General features: G+C 34.1%; 2 protein-coding genes across 3 annotated transcripts; both read right to left on the bottom strand.

Moving 5' to 3' along the window:
* Nucleotides 1-1212: 1212 nt before the first annotated feature.
* Nucleotides 1213-9495, bottom strand: LOC108331890 (peroxisomal membrane protein PEX14). 2 transcript variants are annotated; one of them, XM_017566889.2, is made up of 12 exons: nt 9325-9495; nt 8646-8890; nt 8481-8520; nt 8148-8341; nt 7781-7970; nt 7574-7663; nt 7062-7123; nt 6903-6951; nt 6753-6820; nt 6000-6044; nt 2221-2289; nt 1213-1856 (listed from the first exon to the last, which is right to left on the bottom strand). In XM_017566889.2, the coding sequence occupies exons 1-12, from the start codon at nt 9371-9373 to the stop codon at nt 1428-1430; spliced, it is 1530 nt and encodes a 509-aa protein (XP_017422378.1). In that variant the 5' UTR covers nt 9374-9495; the 3' UTR covers nt 1213-1427. The 2 variants fall into 2 exon arrangements, with proteins under 2 accessions (XP_017422378.1, XP_017422380.1); XM_017566891.2 differs by having other exon boundaries at nt 6903-6945.
* Nucleotides 9496-13847: 4352 nt separating this feature from the next.
* Nucleotides 13848-14475, bottom strand: LOC128196196 (uncharacterized). The gene is made up of 2 exons (XM_052876429.1): nt 14373-14475; nt 13848-14299 (listed from the first exon to the last, which is right to left on the bottom strand). The coding sequence occupies exons 1-2, from the start codon at nt 14473-14475 to the stop codon at nt 13848-13850; spliced, it is 555 nt and encodes a 184-aa protein (XP_052732389.1).
* Nucleotides 14476-22059: the final 7584 nt, after the last annotated feature.

Genomic DNA, 22059 nt, shown 5'->3' with positions numbered 1-22059 from the left:
CCTTCAATGAATCTGTATACCCCTCAACATGTTTGTCCAGTCATCAAGAACCGTCTAGCCTCGAAACCCTCTCGGAATGTTTTAAGGGGTCTTCAACGTTCGCCCAACTCCCAATGGTAGTTCGCTTAGAGCAAAGCCTGCCCGGTCTTCATCCTGCAGCACGTTGAACAGAGTTCGTTCGTCCGGTCTCTAGCATCCACCCAGTCTTCAATACAATTAGGAGTGTTTTAGTAGGGTCACACCAAACCCGACCGGAACAAATATTATAAAGCTTGAATACAATACCCCATTTTTTAACTTCCACAATACACAATTCAAAAAAATTTCTGACCACTCAATCCAAAATCTTTCCAATAAACCAAAAATAAGAATATTATTGATATCTCTCAATGTATAAGCATGTGCAAGAAGAAAGCAAGGTGCAGAAAGAAAAAATCTATCATTTATTTATTGTCTTTACACTGGCTTCCAAATTAGTCCATATACGAAAAAGCATTTCCTAAGCTTTGGTCTCTAGGAAATTGACATCTACATTATAATGGCCTTAAGCAAATCTTACATTTTAGTTTTGTATAAAACTAACACTATGCTATGGCTCCTATATAAAATTATTACATTTTATACTATACGATACATTTTAGTCATTGCATAAGAATTGATTTATTTGCTTAATTGTTTACGAGATTTCCTTTACTAAGGTGTCATCGCTGACGGAAGGCCTAAGCTAGCTAAAATTCTTTAATTTCTTCACTTGGTTATTATCTATTCATGAGGGTACCATTCTCGCTCTCAATGCAAAATGATAAAACTCCACACATTTTACAACTCCAATTCATTAACCATCCGTTTTGTAAGAATTGAATAACACAAAGTTATTAAATAAAAAAAAGTACAACGTACGCAAATTTGTTGACTTAATTAAGAATAACTATTTTAATTGACCAATATGAATAATTTTTTTATTGAATTTAAGCTTTACATCGTTCCTCCTCATTGATTATCCTTCAATCTGTTCGCGTAAGAGAACAACTACCAAGTCTTTTCATCTAAGCCAGCTAATTTCTAACATAGGATTGAAATATACTGATTTCAGATACAGACTAAAAATTTAAAAAAATACTAACTGATTATTAAAAGGTAATGTTTTGTTCAAAGAAAAAAAAAAGGGAATAACCAAAGTACTTATGTGGTGTTGCATCTATAGTGAGACCGTTGTTTAGGCGGGAAAAAACACGGTAACCACTGACTATTAACATTTTGACACTTAATGTTTTGGTGTACGTAGAGGACTCGACCCTCATCTAAAAGGGAGCATAGTAGAAATAAAAGCTGAACCATATCAAGCTATTCCACAACTTAGAGACCTCTGGATCCAATTTCATGTATTGTTATGATGAATCAAGATGACCTAATACAAAGATCTACATTTATTTTTCTTCGTAATTGAATTCATGATTTTGGATCTCACCAGAGCTGATAAGTGAGTCGATGCCGTTGCCTTCTATAGCATCTTCGGAATTGGATCCATTAGAGAACTCTGAAGAATTTGGTGCTGACTGATCATCCTGAATTGCTTCCTTTTGGACGACTGATTTTGGGCGCCTGATTGCTTCGGCAGCCTCCCGCATTGCTATAGGGGGAGGTTGAGGAGGAACCCACAATCGTTGGACTGGCTGCTGACTGGATGCAGCAGATGCTACATTATATTCAACTTCGTTATCAATCTCTTTGATTCTGATGTCCTTCGTTTGCCACCAGGGTACTGAGTTGTCACCACCACTATCTTGGACCTTGCCATTTGCTTGATACTGGACGACTTGGGATGAGGTGTTTTGCACCTGACTAACCTCCCAAGGCTAGAAGCCATGGGAAGCAAATAATAGAAAATAATAATAATTGTTAAATTGCCATATAAATCAGTTACCTGATTCTGCAATTCTGCATGCTTATGATATTTGCAAAACAACTACGAATAAAATTTATGCCTACATCAACTATCTTTTCCTTGATGGTCCAATGAGTCATTGGTGTTATCACATAAATGGTCAGTAATCAGAATCGACAATCTAGAAATAATAATTTTGCAATTGAATTAATGCATAGAAACACTTGAAATGTGAACAAAAATTAATTTATAAATTATAGACTAGCGAAACTAGTCTAAATTTAAAATAAAAACTGTTAGGAAATGTAATGAAAGATCTAGAAATATAAATATACCTTCGCTTTAGGGGCTAAGCGAGGGTTTGATGGTTGCTGATAAGGGTTGGGGGCTGAATCATCAATTTCCTGCATTAAATCACCGTGTCATAGAAGTAACAATGGGGCCACGCAAAATTCGAAAACCAAATGAATAAGAGTAAATTTATTTGCGTGTTACAATCTTTTACTTCATGGTAGTAGCACCACCTTCCTTGTCTCACATTTTACTAACAAATTTTATTTCCATCAATATTTTATTAGTTTATATCAATATAACACAAATGAGATGCATAGTACTCTAAAAGCTACTGTTTGAATACACAAAGGATACTAGTTGATATAGGCTTGAATACATGAATACCATAATCCGAGGATTTTTTTTTTCCTTCAAATCATATATATTACTGGCCTATAAATGCAAAATATTTCAATCTAATTTGGTGAAAATATTAGTCAATAAAGCTAGTCGTGATATCCTATGCTTAATAAAATGACATCTACCTCAATGTGTTATGTCCTCTCATGACAAACTACTAAATTAGATGCAATATGCAAAGCACTTGATTATTGCAAATCAACATCATATGCATCGACTCTTCAAAGTGGATCTCTCTAAGGAGTTGCTTTAGCAAGATAAGTTCACAGTTGCTAAAGCAGGGCGCATTATTCTGCTTCAATGAGGTAATTTAGTTTTTCAATTGACCTTCTATATCTTCTTGAATCTGACAAGGGATTCACCTAATTGGATAGCAGTTTCCCATTGCCCTCCATAAGAGTATCCACAGGTTTGGCATTCAATAGGACAATTTCTTCAAAATATTGTGTGTATATTTCATCTGAGATCCTTGGATTGAGCTACCATGATAACTAAAGCTTACCAAGATCGTATGTCTAGATTGACGTGAGGAATTATTTTCGATGGAGAGTGCCATCTTGACATTGAGGTAGATGCTTCCTTGAGGTGATTAATGATAGAGGACAGCATAGTCAACTTTACTATGAATCATACCAAAATGTATCACAATATTGTGATATTTGTGAAACTAGACTCGGGAAGATTGTTTAAGTATATACAAGGACATATGAACACGGTAGAGGAATCCCGCTGAACAACAAATCCATGTATTTGTTCCATGAAAACATCTTTCTCGAGATTGCCATGCAAGAAATCATTTCAATTATCAAATTGAAATACAGGTTAGTGGCAAAATGGTATTCAGAGAGACTGTGTAGCAAGGCGTGCTATGTTGGGACAAAAACATAAGACCATCTCCCATACTAGGTTCTTAAACTATTCTTAAAAGTAAGAAAACGTTGTTATGATATGGTTGTGTTTTGAGAATTCTTATATGTTAAAGAACCTTTCAAAATAACTTGTTCTTAACATAAATAATACTTTTATTGGATAAAAAATGAGCAAAAATAGCAAACAAAAAAAATCTCTGTTATGAATTTAAGATCAAGAAAAGGGAAGACACAATCTCAACCCAAACAAATTAAAATCCTACATCTGAGAAGAATGTTGAGAAGAACATGGCCTGCATGTCACGAGCGCAGACGGGGATTTGGATCTTAGAATTAGTTGTTAGTTGTAGATGTTTGGCATGATGAAGAGGTTAATATCGACAAGGGATTTGGAGTGGCGTGATGATGTTTTGTGGCCCTCTTAATGCAGCAATAGGAGAGAAGGAAGAAAGAAAAGAGAAAGGTAAGAGTGGATGCTGATCACAAAAGATGAAGAGAAAAGGGAAAGGGGAAACATGGCGGGACTGATAACATTAATTTAAGAACTTGAAAATTGGTTCTACCATTGGAGGAAAATATCCACAAATTCTTAAACCCATATGGTGCGAAAGGGTGCACTCAAAAAGGCACTCACATCCGATGCCAATCATTTGTTCCAAACATTGCTCTTACGAGGTAACAATGTATTTAGAAAAAGTAAATAAACAATCATGAGATTGGGTGAGACAATGGACAAAAAGGAGATGAAAAGGACAATCAAGTACACAGAGAACAAAATCACAAGGGAGGAAGGGGACAAGTAGTGCCAATCCTTTGAGACTGACTTTGGGAACCATTGATAGATGTAATACGAGGTAAATAACTAAATGTAGAAAAGAGAAAAAAGTTATTTACTAAAAATGTGGGCCAAGCACACTAGAATCAAGAACCTAGAGACCAAAGGAAGGAGCAGTGTCATTGATATCAGATAATGGAAAATATTGGGAACGCATAAATCCTTTATGAAACTATAGCAGTAACCATTACGAGTTATTGCAGATGCATTGCGGTAAAAAGAAATACAACATATGCAGAAAAGATGAATGGCAATGTTAGTGGCGACGTCAATGCAAGTGGCAATGGGACTGAAAAAGGAGAGCCGTGGGTAGGGTATTAGGGTGTTAGGTTAAAATATAACAACTTTATTGAGCAGGTTATGGCCCTATTTTTAACAAAGTTATCATTTGGGTGTTTTACCCAACAGAAGACAAGGAAAAGAGAGAACAAATTTCTCATGTCCTACAACTAGGATTTCTTCCCTGCGTCTCTGCTCCTACTCACTAGGGTTTTCTTCACTTGCACCACTGCCTCTGCAAACAAGGGTTTTCCTCTCCACCTTTTCCACCATCTCTGTTCTGCACTGACTAACCGTGATGCAAAAAATGGCTCCCACGAGAAACCTGCATCGCCACCACCATGTTGTGAAGGCAAGCAGCAAAGCCCCAGTGATTTCCACCATGGTGCCACCACAACCAATTTTTGATAACACTAGGAAGGAGATGATGATGCAAGCAAATGAATTACCAATTTGTTCAACCAACAAGTAGATCCAAGGTTTTAGCAATTCCCATATCATGGGAGAAAGTTATACTTAAGAATGGCAAATAAGAAAAAATGTCTAGGAGAGTTGAGTGACTCTTATTTGATCCATTCATTTACATAGATTCTTACATTAGTAGAAAAAAAAAATATGATCTACACATAGGTGTCAGATAGGTAATACAAAAGATGAGTTAACCTATTCTAGTTCCACCAAGGACCAAATAACTCAAGCATGGACTAGATATTTGTGAGTAGTAAGTCCAACAAACTTTGCTAGCACAGACTTTGATACCGTCTTAAAAAGTGGATTTAAACCTAACTCAATCATACAAAATATGTTATCTAACATGGTATGAAAGCATTATCATCCCTCGTGTCCTCTTTTGTCACTTAGTCCTTTCAACATAAATCAAGTTCCATGGTGTCTTCAAACACAGATTTAGCCAACCATGTCACATAATTGGAGGATATTTTGTTTAGTCTTATTAGAAGGTGAGTTTTTAAGCCTAACTCATTCCCACAAAACCGGCTTGTAAGGTGAGGTTTGCACCTCACTTATATATTATAATTTGGCCTTATCTCTAGTCGATGTGGGACTTCCAACACACCCCCTTCACGCCGAGGTATAGACATCTCGTGCGTGATAGTAGAAATTGGGTGGTCCGATAACGGCCCAATAGCGGGTGGAATAGAAGAATAGAATGTCCACTTAGAACTCGCTAGGATAGACTCCAACTATGGCTCTGATACCATATTATAATATATAAGTGAGGTGCAAACCTCACCTTACAAGCCGGTTTTGTGGGAATGAGTTAGGCTTAAAAACTCACCTTCTAATAAGTCTAAATTAGATTTTTCTCACCTAAAGCCACACTATACAGTAAATGCAGAATATTTCATTATGATTTCAACAAGATATATGATTTTAGGCATGTATCTACAATTAACAATTGAAAGGAATAAAGATTTACTCTAATATTAGAAGGCTTCTCTCCTCTTTGGATCATGGCCATTATCTGCAGAAAAATAATGGAAGGAAATAATCCGCGCAAAGAAACATATGACCTCAATTAAAATAAACAAAATAGAGGATCTAATATTGAGTCTTTTCTAAAACATTGGTTAATCAACATGTAAAGTGGATGAAGTAAATTAAATGTTATCAGTACCAACAAAGTGTTGTAAATAGAGATATGGATAAAAATACCTTCAAAATCTTATTATTAGGACAAAATATCATCAGAATCTTCTTATATTATCTTTAGAATCATCTTATTTATTCATACATATTTTACTTCCTTATTTTAGAAAGATTTATTGTTACAAAATAGAAGAGCTAAGAATGTAATTGATATGATTTGTTATTTGTTGTTTCCCTGCATTGTTCAAGTCAAAGGAACAAAAAAATAAGCTAAAGTTGCAATTTAATATTTTTAGTTAAATCCCAATCATCTATTTGCTGGTGTTGATTTGGGAAGTTTTAGAAGCATAAACCAAGGAAAAATTTCCATAATTAAAAAATATATTTACCCATAAGAAGAGGAATTATAATCCACAGCTAGACTCCAAAGTACATAATGGCCAACAAGTGTCATCTTTTGATTAGTAGAACAATGATCTTTATTGATTGATTAGCAAAGACTCAAATATCACCTTGTGACTGTAGAAAGTGTGTGCATATAGGGGTAAATGGGGGAGAAAACATAAATAAGACAGAAATTTACCTCCAAATATGATTTTGGATGCGGAGCAGTAGATGGTTGAAGAGATTTAGGAGAGGATGAAGATCTCACTACATATAACACTCTAACCATAGGTAATAATTCAAAAAAAAATTAATTTATTTGATAGGAATTAAATTAATTTATAACAACCTGATTGGGACTCGTAGTCTGACTTCCCATAAAGGACAGACTGCTGTATCTATTTCAAAAAAATTCAGTTGTCAAATGTCAACATTTTGAACAACTCATATGGGGATCAGAGCTGTGTCAAAATTTCATTAAAGGCAAAATATTCCTTAATAATCTGACCTTTGAACTTGTTTGAGTGACTTGGCGATCTTCTTGCTTGGAGACAGAGAGTCCACCAGAAGCTGTTTAAATCCATAATTTGGAGCCGATGATATTTAGTAAGAATGTAAAAAATGAGAACCTTGAAATATCTTAAGGCTAAATATGATAGAATTTCTGACATGCAAAGTCACTAAGCTTTCAGGAAGCCTATCAAGATTTTAAGAAAGTAAAATGAGGTGTAAGAGAGAGCTTGCTGGCACAGTCAGGAAGAAATTCAGTCATAAAAGTCAAAATGCATATGAGTTATCAAAGCTCTTGCTCACCATGATACATAATTATCTCTGTTTCATTCTAGAGGGGGCTATAAATGCAGAGGTTATAAATAACAATCAAGAGCATTCTTAATAAACATAAAAGTGCCACTGCAAGATGATAAAACAAACAATCAAGAGCCTTCTGAACAAATATACAATTGCCCTTGTCATATCCTAAACAAAACCCTTTAGCAAATATTCAGAGCAGTGGAATACCTTCCAATCTTTTTACTGCATTGATCATCAACTTCATTTCCTCCACTTGCCTATCCAAAAGGCTCACAACTTGTACAAAATATCTTTTCTCTGCAAAATGTAAAACCATATGCAGCAACAAATAACAAAAGATGTCAACAAAAATTAGTAGTATTAAAACATTTATAGATATTTTACAAGTATTAAATTGAAGTTTTATTCATCCACCTTCAATTATAGAAGTCAATAATTCTTGGCTAGCTTTTGCCATATCAGCGGCTGCAACTGCAGCTGCTTTTGCCGCCTGTGCAGCTTCTTCTGCCAAAGTTGGTTTTGAGCCTGTTCTCTTTAATTGGACATTTTCCCCTTCTAGCACAACATTGCGCAACCAGGATTTTAACCAAGGAAGAACAGAATTCTAAAACAAGTAACATGCTACCAAAGTTCAGTGAGTCTCAAACCAAATCGCAAAGTGATAAAGCTTATGGATAGGGCAAGAAAATAAGTTAAGTACAAGAAAAGATAAATATATAAAACCGAGCCCACTAAGATACCAACTAAGATAGAATCATCCAGAAAAATTAGTTGCAAATACCTTAATTAGTATAACTGTACCAGCACCAGAAGTAGCTAGTAATCCAACGGCAATAAGGGCATGAGACCAGTGAAAATGGCGGCGTGACAAAGTTCCCAGTGAAGTAATAACACCAGTAGAAGCTGGTACAGTCGTCTGCAAAGCCTGTGGTTGGCTTTGCTGATGAATGTTTGAAGATGGTTTTAATTGTTCATCTGTGAGTATTACAGTGAGCCACAAGTTGATATACTGAGAGGAAATGCAGTATTTGAACAGAATAACTAAATGGCAGCTTAAACTAAGTCCAAAAAACATAAAAGAACAATTCGGCAACTTCAACATCAGACATTGCACCTTGAATTACACCAGCTGTCTGCACAGTGGGAGCTGAATCCTGAGATTAAAATTGAAGATAAGAATTTTAAGAGAAGAAAATACGGTAAAGTGACAATCAATTAGCTGGTTGTATTCATGCATATACAATAGAAAATTGAGCAACAAATCAAACAAGATGCATACAGGCACACGCCTAAAGGCTTCATCAATCTCCTCCTTCGTAAGGCCCTTCTTCTCCAGAAATGACCGCCTATGGATGACAGGAGAACCTCTAACTTTCGGGTGCGACAGAAATTTCACAGCATTCTGAATTTGTTCTTCGCGCATTGGTTCTGAGTTAACAAACACAGATGTGTCTGAACTTTGTTTACCAAGCTCCTCTACACTATTCTGCCGATCAACATTTTCCGGTTGAACAATTTCACCACCTACACCATGAAAAAGAGATTCAACGAATCAATTTAATCAAAAGATTCGATAAACAAATTATATAACCATCGAGCACAGAAATATCCAATAGCGACACAGCAAACTATATAAACACGATGAAAAATACAGTATTATCCACACAGTAATCACACCTCTCGAAGAACGAACCAGAGCTCAGGTTAACTGCGTAGGTTAATCATTTCATACAAAGCTATAATGCTTAATACTTTAATCTAAAACGACAAATAAAACACAACGAAATCACCGTATTTTTATTTGTTCTAGATTAATTGAATTCATCGACCAATGATTATCCAAATGCGAAGTACAAAGTAGAGAGCGTGTTCGTGAGCTTCAAATAATTGTTCGCAGATCATGCATAATATTATCGAGTTGCACGCGAAAAAAAGAAACAAAAAGTGTAGAGTGAAACCAGCGGTTTGAACTGTGGAAATGGGAAGAGACGAGGATTGAGAAGCCATAGCCCCTGGTCGCACTATCTCCGAACTCCCAATCGAGGTGTGTTTTTGCTCATCGCATTCGCAGTGTTGATTATTGCTACACTGATAGACAAAAAGGCAAAATCAAAAGTATTTTATGTGCCCTCGCCTTTTTCAGCCGCTATGTATATCCGTCCTTTAAATTCTTTTTTTAAAATTATTTTAAAATAAAAAAAAAAACTATATCTTTTAAAGCTTAAATAACTTTTTTATTCTTATAAATTTGTAGATTTTACACATGGCGCTCGAAGAAAATTCAGATTTTTATTTTCGATAAAAATTGTATTTCTACTTTAATCCTAATATTTTCAAGCATCTATTACATAATGATTAGTTTGTGAAATACTCGGTCAGAAATTAAACATATTAACACGTGTATTTTTTCTAAACTCATGTTAGATTATATATTTTAGTATCTCAACTAACATTCAAAATACAATAATTATATGTTATTACATAATTTTTTTTTATATTTTAGTATTTCAACTAAACTGACACTCAAAATACAATAATTATATCTCTACATGAATTTTAATTTCCTTTTAGGTTCTAACAAATTTATATAAGTTTTAATCTTTAACAAGGTTTTTCTCATTTTACTCCTTGTAATTATGTTATCATTGATGTTCATTAAGTGATGAGTTGTTTATGTTTGATATGGGTATTGTTTATTTTATCTTTTAATGTTTGTAGTAAAATAGGAAATAATGAAGGAAAAAAGATTAATCTTTCTCAGATAGGAAATGACACTATTTATTTTGTATCATATGACTTTTTTTTTGTTTCGCATAAAATAATTTTAAAAGTACTCGTGCTATTTGGGTAGATAGTCTCATTACTTGTCACTTAGGGTGTGTTCTTTTGGGTGTATTTGGGAGAGATGATTTGAGGGAGATTTGAGTGGATTTGAGGGTAATTTTTTAGTTGTTTTTTTGAGTGGATTTGTGGTTAATTGAGAGTGGATTTGGAAGTAAAGTGTGAGAATTAGTGTAGGATTTGATTGATGTGATAGATTTTAGAAATTATTTTAATTGGTAGAAAATAAAGATTACCAAAATGCCCCTAGATATAAAAATATTATAAAATGTTATTTTGTAATGTTATATTTAATTGTAAAAATGTTTATGAAGAGAAAAAAATTATGAATATTTTATAAAATTAATGGTGAAAAATTATAAAAGTTATAATGTAGTAAAAAAATATATTTTAAAATGTAGTACTTGCTTGTAATATAATTTAGTACGAAGTGATATCAATTTATTTGTTACGGAAGTGCGAATGATTAACATTAAACAAACAAATAATTAAGTAGCAACTTTTAGAATTACATGACCTAAACAAAAGTTGCAACAAGTTAGAATACAAATTTTCTTTTAATAGTTCATGATGACGTTGATTCAGCAAGGAATCGTTGCAATGCATTGAAACGATATTGTATTGGCATTCCTATTAGACGTCTTGTATGGGATGGATGCGAAGATAAAAAATCGAAGCACTGTCTAAATATATTATGATCTTCAATGTTCATAGTCCGTAACAAGTTTTCAATTTATTCTGTAGTTGGATTATATGATTTAATCGTAGCATTTACCAGGGATATTCGACGCTCCATGGCCTGTGTATGTCGTTCAAGAACGGCAGATAGTCTTCTTGATAGATTTATTTGTTTTTGCACTTCATCAATGATTTGAGAGTCCATCTAATTTCCATATGAGAAAGTACACAATAAAAAAAACTACCAAAGCTGATGTGAAAGATAATAATTGGAAAAATAAGTAATGTAATATTTTAAACACATAAGTCAATTTAAGCAAAACAAAGTCATGTAATACATTATCGTAATAAAAATTAACTCAATCATCTAAATGGTGAAGAATCAAGTTAACATTCTGATTGAGGTGAGCAAATTGGCGGTTCATGTCCAGGGAAAGGTTTGCCAAGTTATCTTCAATACGTTGAACTCGCACCTGCATTTGTTCCATACCCTGCATTCTGTGTTGCAAGTCTTGTACCCCTTCCCACGTTTGAGTCATCAAGTTAGGATTTTGAAGAGGTGGAGGAGGTTGCACAGGGTTGTCATCATGGTGTGGTTCGTCTTCTTCGTCATCATCATGGACATCGTGTCGCCAAACACCGTTGACATTAACAATATTCAACCTCTTCAAAGAATTAATGGAAAAATGATGTCGGGTCCCAATAAGAGTGTTGACATCGCCATCAACATGAACTCCACAATATTACATTATCTGTGTGATAAGGACACCGTATGGTAGGGGTGTGTCAGCGGCCTTGCATTTAAGCATATGCTGCATGATGTGATGAGGCCAATTGATAGCTATAGAATTTTTAAGCACCCATATCATAAAGATATCTTCCTGCAATAACCTAGCATAATTCGCTGCTCGTGGAGTCAACATGTGCACAATAACATAATGCAGAAGTCTATCATTAATATTCAAACAACCAACCGTTTTAACATGGTGACCCTGCATTTCTGGTATAACCATAGTAGCTAATGCCATCTCCCGGTCATATGGGAAGTCGTCAGGGATATTTGAAAAAGAAAATTTGTGACCCTCATACTTCAATTTAGCTACATTCAACCAATCAGCAGGTTTCAATCTAATTCTTCTCTTGTTTACCTCACTGATCAAATATCCATTTCCACAAATCTTCAGATTTGAATAAAAAACTTTGATTAAATCAGGATAGTAGGGTCTTTCCAATGTAAGAAATTCGACAACCCCTTGAAACAGAAGATGATTTGGGAGCAATAACCCTGAACCGGCAAATGATTCAAAATTCATTATCTTTGGACCAACAATACTCCTTGTATAGAAATCAGCTGCATAGGTGTCCATCTGATGGTTGTTAGTGAAGAAACGACGCTGATCTAATTGGTCCTCTACAGATGGTGTGACATTTGCTGCATCTTCTGCCTCATTGAGGGATTTTTTTCCCTTATAAGTTTTTCTTGGCCTTTTCGTTGATGATGAGGCCATTTCACAATCCTATGGTACAAAGCATCAGATGATAACAATAACAAAGTTGGTTAAGCATAATTATTTATATTTCAAAATATCAACAACTAGGACATACACGATGCATCGTAACCATAACCATAACTTATAAATTATTGACGGATGGAAAACCAATAAGTCATAATTACATCACAGAAACATTAATGAATATAATACTACTACAACTACTAAGATAACACTTCCTAACAATCACCTCCGGAGATCATTTTACATAATTTATTCCACCGCTTGTGGGGTGGAAGTCCCATCAACCTCTTTGTACATGTGGGGTTCGCACACAAGAAATCATAACATTGTTCGAGTAAGTTTTCATCAGCAATGTTCATACCACTCAACATTTCATAAATGTCGCCCTCTGTGTATGTGTACGTCGAGCTGCGACGGAGTATTTGATTTCTGTCTTCCATTGCTGAGACTTGACGCACGGCTGCATCAGATATCACACCAAAATGAACATTTGATGAGCTAAGCACATTTGTGAAACCATCCAGGCTGGTCGTCAACTTATCAAATTGAGAATCAATAACATCGACCATAGGTGCCTTCCTTTTTTAGCCTCGTGAGGATGAAGTTCCACCGGATGGGACGGAAGGCACAGATTGAGTCTGTCCTGGACTATATTCATCCACAAATGGAGGAGGTGATGGTGGAGTTGGGTCTCTATACCTCGTCCAATCAAGCTGTTCTGGAATGTACTCAATATTTTGATTCAAATCAACACTGACACGAGGCCCAATACGCTGTCGACGTGCTTGACGAGCAGTTCGAACACCACTCCCAGTAGCTCGATCAGCTGCCCATAACTCGACCATTAAATCATAGTGCTTTATACTATTAACTCTCCACTTTGCCGTCGTTGGTCTCAACTGAAACAACAAAAAGATATGATGTCTTTGCTTCATATGATGTATAATAACGATCCACAAAATGTTAGTATTTGTATAAATACCTGAATAAGGTTCATCCAAACCTCATCCTCAGCATGAAATGTCATACTAACCGGGTTCCATGCAAATCCACTCAATTCAGAAAACAAGTCATGTACCTCGCGTCATTTATCTTTCAAGACTTTCTGACGATTTTTTACATTATTTTTGGTAACTGCGACATACCCAGAGCTATGAAGATGATCAACTATATTACTATATGCTTGGGATGTCCAGCTTCCGTCAACCCAATTACCGATTCGTGATTCCTCAATCATAGAGTGTAGAAGACGTGCGTCCATGTCCTCTGTCCACTTCATGAACTCTCTAGTAGGAGTAGAGGACTCAATGGCGGCTGCCTTACCTCTGTTCATTTTTTACCTATGTCATAAACAAAAGGGTAACAAATTTACATTAAACATCCTTAATTGCTTGTTCTTGTCATACACATAACATCAAATAGTCATACAACACAATAACATAAAATAACTACGAGTTTTGATAATCTCGCCACATATGATCTGCTATACAATCCTTGATACTACTACCAATCCTATGGTCGTCTTCTCTGACTTGAGATGATGAAACATTATGGTCTTCCCTTTCATTCAACTCGTTATCTACTTCATCAAGTAATGAGTCATCGTTATCCACACCACGAAGGAAGTTGTGCAAGATACAACAAGCTAGTATGATGTCTGTCATTGTCTCCAATCCATAGTGTGGTTCAGTGCCACTTGCAATGATAGGGAATCTTTTTTTCACCACACCAAAAGTTCTTTCAATAACATTTCTCAACGATGAATGGCGATGATTAAACAACTCCCGTGCATTTTGTGGTCCTTTGCGTGTAAATTCTTTAAGGTGATATCTTACGCCTCTATATGGAGTCAACACTGTGCTTTTCAACATAAATCCTGCATCACCGAGGTAGTATTTTCCTACAATTTTGGGATATAATGGTAATTAGTCACTACTACACTAAATCTTCAACATCCGAATGTAGACACTGACCTTCGGGGATAACCAACGGATCATCTCGGTCAAGAGCATTTTTTAAAATTCTTGAATCAGATGCAGTGCCTTCCCACCCAGCAAGAACGTATGTGAATTTCATGTCAAAATCACAAGCCGCAAACACATTTTGAGTTGGCCAATCTTTTCTTCCATGAAATCTCGGAGCTTCACATCTTGGCACGTTTACCCGAACATGAGTACCGTCTATGGCCCCTAAACAATCCTAAAGATAAAAATAAGAAGTCATCATATTACTCATAATTTGAGTTCATCCTTTCATGTAATAACATGTTCGAATATAATGAAATTACTACCTTAAAGTACGGATAAAATCGATTGTTGTTAAACACATGTGGATGAACTTCATTTCCTGAGGGTTGAATTAGAAACTCAGATTCCAAACTTAAGATCGCATCCAAGACATTGTGAAAGTGTCTGCTAACCGTCGAGCCAGATCGATGAAAGAAAAATGCGACACTTCGATTCTTAACATTATGGCCAATTATATGAAGAAATTGAGAAACTTATTGCTCCACTGTCGACCGAATGGTGTCCTTAACTAACTCAGCTGATCTTAGCCTGTCACAAAGAATTATGAATGCCTCTGGACCCATCCTAATAATGTCGCGACACCGATTAGTATGCACAAGATATGACACCAATTGCTTCCTACGACGGTCTCTGTCTGGTAGGTAATTCATTACACTACTGGAATCACTAGAGTACTTATTCAAGATACTCAACGCGTGTCCAACAATGCATACCATTGTTAAAGCACCCAATGAAGTGGTTATTTGTAATTGTTGACGTATCATTGCGATAATATTGAAGCCTACACCAACCACGTCATCATCTATATCTTCACGGTCCACATATGATAAATCTAATTCTTCTTCCATCTATATTTACTTAACAAAATAATATAATTGATGAACTTTATACATACAACTTACAAATAAACAATATCAAAAAAATCCATATCTTCATATAATCACATACTAATTAACAATATTCATGCATTCATAAAACATTTAAACAAAATTAAGTATATTTATTCAATAAATCAACCACAGTCATGCATAATAATTAAATTAGCTAATATGAAACATACCTAATCAACAAACTTAGGAAGCTTTAATTTCAGAATTGTTGACTGGATTTGAAGGAAGATTGAAAACGCTATAACGGTAAGCTCCCAATAAGATACCAATTTCAATTATCAATATTGATATAATTGAGTGACAATTCCAAACCAAACCTGTTCAAAAAAATATATCACTATCTTATATCATATAGGTAAAAAAATAAATTGGTTTGTCAAATATGTACCTTCAATTCACCCTACATGCGACTTCAACAAACTCCGAACAATGATTCAACACAAAACAACTTACGAACCTCAACCTCTTAATGCGTCAACATTATTAACATACAGCCACCAAGATTTTTCAGCCTCTAATCAGACTATAACAAGAACTTCAGTAATAACGTACACATTCCAAATAACAAGATTTTCTTTAACAATAAAACATTCAAAAATGAAAACAATAGATCTCCCTAACCTTCACAGCTTAGTTATCCCTCTCTTCACCTCGGTGAAGTACGTCGTTGCTTTCCAATTCTAAGATCTTGATAAAAGAACCTGCAAACACATACAAATGTTTAATCTTCATGCCATAAAAATCTATTTCCAAAAACAACCTATGACCAAATCTCATTGGTCGTGCATCTACGGTTTGATGGAAGCCATATCACCCCAACCCGTAAGCCACAAAACATTCCTATACTTTGCCCTTCACCCTCCTCACAACTCTCGTACTCCACCTTCTGCCACCTCCATCTATATCAACCTCACTATCTTATTCATGTTCTACTGTTACCATGCATTCTCGGACCACCACTTCCACCATCTCTGTCCACTTCATCTGAAACTCCATGCCACACATGTCCCTCATCTTCGTTGATTGATGTCCCCATTTTCGTCCAAGGGTGGTCATAACAACACACCTTCATCCTCTTCGGCGTACCTTCCGCCAACCGCTGCTTCCAACGCCGATGTACACTTTCTCCAGCCACGCCTCCAACATCATAACAGCATCAGTCCATGGGCGACAGCTTACACGCTTCTTCACCTTCACCTTTGCCGACGGAGCCACCATTCCTACACCTTGACCTTTGCCGACGGAGCCAGGATTTCAGCTATGGGGATCCGCTTACTGGATTTGCAACACAGCGCTGCCATCCGCTTGCAATAGGAAGTCGCACACCACCCTCATATCCGGATACGTGAAACACCGTATCCGAATACACCAACAAACGAAAAACTTGGTAACCCTGGATCCGGATACACTTTACCCTTTATCCGAATACATCAACTCTACCATCTTCTTCATCCGCTTGCGTCTTCATGCCTTGTTCCTCCTCCTTCATTACTTCTTCATCCACTGCCGTCGTCTCCGTCAACCCCCTTCTTCCTCCTCCAAACACCCTTCTCTTTCGTCTTCACTGCTTGCAGAGGTCTTCAACCTGCAACAGCCAAATATATTTGTTCCATTAACATCAGCTCACCTCAATTGTTCTCCACAGCTGCTCACTCTCAGATCTCTTCAGCACACACACACAACTCTCACTCACGCAAACATTTGTATAAATAAAGAAACCCTCACTCACAATTAATACACACCAAACTTCTGTACAAACACCGTCTTATTAATGTTGTTGATGGTCAGAGATTCTTTCAGAAATTCAAAAACGAATCTCTACTTTGCAGCACCGAATGGTTGTGTCAACCAGGGAATCTGGGTAGCACACTGTGCGCTACTAAACCACCATGTAAAAGCTTGCTTTCGGACACTCCAAAGACCTCACATAGGAAGGCACAGTAACACGCGTGAAAGCACAGTGCATTTGCTGAGTACGGTTCAAATGAAACCCAATACGTTTTAACATGTTTATATATTATGCATGGTATATTCAATGCTTCTGGAATTATTGAATTATTACAGGGACATAGAGGACTTTTCATCCCAAATCGTTGCAAATCTTTCCAAAACTGTGAGACCCGGAAAAAGAATAATCCGCGCAAATCAGTCCTGTTACCTGCTTTTCCATCATCGCAAATCATACGTATGGAACAGCCTTTAACCCACAAAGCCATCCTTGCAAATTGGTGACTACAGGAAATCACCCCAAACGAACAGAGTGTTAAAGATGTTAATAAAAGATATTGATCCAAGCAGAAATAAAAGTTCAAACAGATGAGAAAGAAAAAAGTTTATATTGAGAAGAAAATATCAACTGTAAAAATTTATCAAAAACCAGTATAATATTTGTATCATATGATATAAAATATATTGATTATTATGATAAAAACAAGTTAGGAACTAAACAAAAATTTTAAATATTTTAGAAATCCCTTGAAACAAGTAAACACAATTGTAGGAATGAAATATAAATAAATATTATTTTCAATAATTAAATACAAAGTCTAAATATTTTAAGGACTAAAAGTCAAACAAGGTCTAAATATTTTAAGGACTAAATGTCAAACGAAAAGAATTATAGACCAAATGAAAAATTCTTAAATTTTATGAACTTTTATATTTCATTAATAACTCAAATTTTATTTATGAACCAAATATTAGCATAATGACAGAAAAACTAATGCCAGTTTTATAAAAATAATAATATTAATTTTATTCCACTTTTAATATAAAATGCTAAACTAAGTGACATTTAATGAAGAGAAATTTATAATTTTCCAAAAATACTAAGAAAAAAAGCTTTCCATATTTACCTTTTAAAACAGATACATTAAAAGAAAAGGTGTAAGAGAAAAAAAAAGGAATTAAAAAATATTTAAAACTTTTTTGGTAAAGAAATTAAAGTTATCATATGTAGTCTCACTATGATAAAATGAAATAATTTGTCTCAACTTATGTCCACGTTTTGTTTTAACTAGTTTCAATAATAGTTAAAAGACAAGCATTTTTCATGATTACTTGTCCCTTACAACATTTTTTTTTATGTCGCGAGTGAAATATAAGTTGATAGAATTCATTTGAATGTACAAGCATTTGTAAATATAACATATTACAAAATTATGGAACATAAGAAAAGGTATTTACAATAAATAAAGGAAATTTGCAATCCTGTTACTAGTTTTTGTTAGATAAGCTTTTATTTTTTTCTTAAAGGACTAGTGTTAAGATAGTAGTTGTTATTTTTCTATTTTTAGGAAATAGTTTGGGTTTTTTTTCTTTTCAATTTTTTGAACCCTTATTTAAGGGTTTATTATTTAATCAATAATATAATGAAATAATTCCTCCCAATCATTGTTCATTTTATACGTTTATTTAAAGAATTTATTGTTTAATCAATAATATAATGTTATTCAGTCAGTTTTTTTTGTTACGGTGGTGAGACTTTGACAAGTGTACCAAATCGTTTCAAGTAATAAAATCGGTAAGACCGGATATCGTTTCCCAAAAGACTCGTGTCACCACACAATCGTATAATTTCCAACTAACTTAAACTAAAGAATGCTTCATAATTTGGGTCTTAGTGCAATTAAAGTAAACATGCAACGTAAATGATAAAAGTGATCTTTGATACTTAAACACTTGGAAATGAGAAGATTTGAAATAATATGGAATGGTATTGTTGGGGGTATGATTTCACCTACTTCACTCTTATGTATAGAAAATCACCTCTTCTTCATTAATATGCCAATGTCAATCTACTAAATTACTCAAACACAATCCCTTGGTAGAGAGAGCCTAGACTTCTTTATTAGGCTCCAATCCCTTGGAAGACCTAATAATTATTTCCGCATTAAGAATTGAGCTTTAAGACAACCAAAGGTCCTAGTTCTATCCCTAGATATTATTTCCTTTAGGTGTTTAATCCAAGTCCAGATTTACCCAACATTTTCCAATATCAAGCAAACCCTAAAATCATGTCATGGGTAACAACTTCACAACAAGCATTAAGAAAATGAATTAAACACTAACAATCAATGAAAGATGCATATATTCATTCAAAACACAATAGTTTACATAAGAGTTTAGTGGCTACATCAATCCCTAACAACAATGAAACTAGCTCTCCATGAATGAAGAGCTTGAGCTTACAACAATGGTGGAAATGGAAGAAGGAAGAAGACCCAAGGAAGAAGATGGATTGTTCCCATAGCTCCTAGCTCGCCTCCAAGAGCTTCAAATGAGAGAAAACGCGTTTGGGTGTTAAAAGATGTCAAGCTCTTCGCGCCTCTAAGTTAAATAGGGCAAATCTGCCATGTCAGCAAAGTTGGCGCTCAAGCCCCCAAAAAGAGGGGGGCTCAAGCGCACGACAGTCCTGATGCATTGGCGCTCAAGCCCCCATAGACCAGGGGCGCCCGGGCTAGCTTCAGCAAAATAATGGTTCTTCATTTTTGTTGTTTTTCTTGCTTTCTTTGCTTTCCAGTGTCTTCATTTGATGCATAGACTTCTTCCAACTACTTTAAGCACATGAAAGCAAGGATTAGTGATCAAAATATCTCATTAAAACTTAAAGTGCAACCACTTAACAAACTAAAAGAAAACTACGATTTACAAGGCAAAAAGTTAAGAAAGGATTGACATTTTCTCTTAATTCATTACTAAATTCATGGTAAAATATGTCATTATCATACGGTTTATGATAGTATGTAGGAAAAATTTGTTTTAAAAGGTTTTCAGAATAATAATAATAAGTATAAATAATAATATTAATAATAAATATATAAAATAAAAAAGATTAAGATAATAGTAATAATAAAAATACATAAAATAATAAGAGTGAAAGTAATAATGATAAAAAAGATAAATAAAAATCAGAAATTAGATTAGGCTTGACCCATTTCAGTTTTTTCCTTTTTTTTTTTGAACCCCTTCTTCTATTAGGTTTACACCTTAGGTTTTCTTTCTGCACTAGTTTTTTTTTTGTTCATCACTCTCCATATTTAGGTAATATGGACTGAAAATGATCCGATCCTGTTTATTTTTTTGAACTTTTTGTTTATGTTTACCATATACTTGAAAATAGAGGATTTTTCATTATGTTAAATCTTGGATTTAATTGATAATTATTATTTTTAAAAATTATTAGTTATCAGAATTTGTTTTATAAATAATTTTTTTATAAATTTGAATCTCGAATTAATTTAATAATAAAAATATTACAATTTAAAAATAATATATGTCTGTGTGTGTTTTTGTGTAATCCAAACAATGGACCTCACCCCGCCATCAATGGAGCTGAGCTCCTCCATGACAACAAACTGAAGGGTAAGACAAGAATTATATAATATGACAGGATGCTGGAAGAAAATGATAGGGTGCAGAAAGCAAAAGCCTATATTCTTTACCAACAAACCAAATTTTAGTCATTCTAATACCATATTGTATACAAAATTCAAGATTCCATGATATGGAGGGAAAAATCTTCAATCAATGATAATGTCGGATATAATTAATATCACGGCGAAATGATTTTAATGTTAAAGGGTAACTATAGTGTGTTGCAAGTTTGAAACTTTAGCTATTAGATTTTCTGTAGTTATTGTGTATTTTATTAATGATTCTTTATTTTATCAAACTATTTAATACAAAAAAAATCATATCATATCTTTTTAATTAATTCAGACAAGTTTACTTCTTTTTTGACGTAATCAAGCATAAATCTTGTTTCTTCAATTGATTATAGCAATAATTAAGTACATAAACACACAAACATTAAAGAATCGATCTACAAGTGCCATAGGTGGAGGACTATTTGCTAGGTTAGAATTTAGATATTTGTATGGATTAGGTAATTAGTAGCGGTGCATCTTACCCACTCTTGTGTCTGTATATTACATCCCTATCGGCATATTTATTTTTTATATTTTATTTAATACCTCTAAATTTAAGGACTTGTTTTGGATTATAATTTTAAAACATTATTTTAACGTACAAGTTTTTGTGAGTTTTAAAGACTAAATAAAAATGTAATGACTTGTAAAATTTTATTTAACATACACTTATAATCAATTCTTTTTTTGTAGTTTGAGTTACCATCGATTTATATTGTAAGAATGCTAAGATTGAAACGAATTTTATAAATTTATAAAATTTGAATGGACTTGCGAGGTTTTAACAATCATATTATAAAACTAAGATTCAATTGAAAATAGTAAAATCAAACTAAATAATAAAAAAATAAATTTTAAGTCTAACTTAATTTTATAAAATTTTGTGAAGTGAAATTTGTATTTATTTATATATTTTAAATTAGTTTTATTTTTAGTTGATAACGAAACTAGCCATTTAAATTTATTTATAGTTTTTGACAATTTTTTTTGTTTTTAACCATTTAAAAAATATGTAGAGACTACTTTTTCAAATATATTTTATGTAGCTCTTAATTAAATTTTTTTTAGAAACTAGTTTAAAAAATGGTGTTGCTTCTTCTCTTGACCACTTTGTTTGTATGGTTGATTTATGTGACAAACAAAAATGATACAAAAATCTATTTCAACCTAAACTAAGTTTCAAAAATATACAGTTATATTGACGATGGAAATAATCAATTCGACCAAAGTTTATAATAATCTTGATTAGTATGAAACTTTATTACACTTGTTTAAGAAAAATATACCTCTCTTGATTTTTTTTTAGTACATATC

The sequence above is a fragment of the Vigna angularis genome, chromosome 4 (assembly GCF_016808095.1).
Source record: "Vigna angularis cultivar LongXiaoDou No.4 chromosome 4, ASM1680809v1, whole genome shotgun sequence".
NCBI classification, from domain to species: domain Eukaryota; kingdom Viridiplantae; phylum Streptophyta; class Magnoliopsida; order Fabales; family Fabaceae; genus Vigna; species Vigna angularis.
Note: the sequence above shows the minus strand (reverse complement) of the source record. Positions and strands in the feature narration are given on the sequence as shown.

Coding starts and splice junctions, on each gene's coding strand:
- LOC108331890 (XM_017566889.2), bottom strand. CDS start 9,373: ATGGCTTCTCAATCCTCGTCTCTTCCCATTTCCACAGTTCAAACCGCT. Junction 8,342..8,480: donor GACAGCTGGTGTAATTCAAG/GTGCAATGTCTG, acceptor TAATACTCACAG/ATGAACAATTAAAACCATCT. Junction 2,290..5,999: donor AGAAGCCTTCTAATATTAGA/GTAAATCTTTAT, acceptor GATTTAATGCAG/GAAATTGATGATTCAGCCCC.
- LOC128196196 (XM_052876429.1), bottom strand. CDS start 14,475: ATGAAATTCACATACGTTCTTGCTGGGTGGGAAGGCACTGCATCTGAT. Junction 14,300..14,372: donor TCCGTTGGTTATCCCCGAAG/GTCAGTGTCTAC, acceptor CCAAAATTGTAG/GAAAATACTACCTCGGTGAT.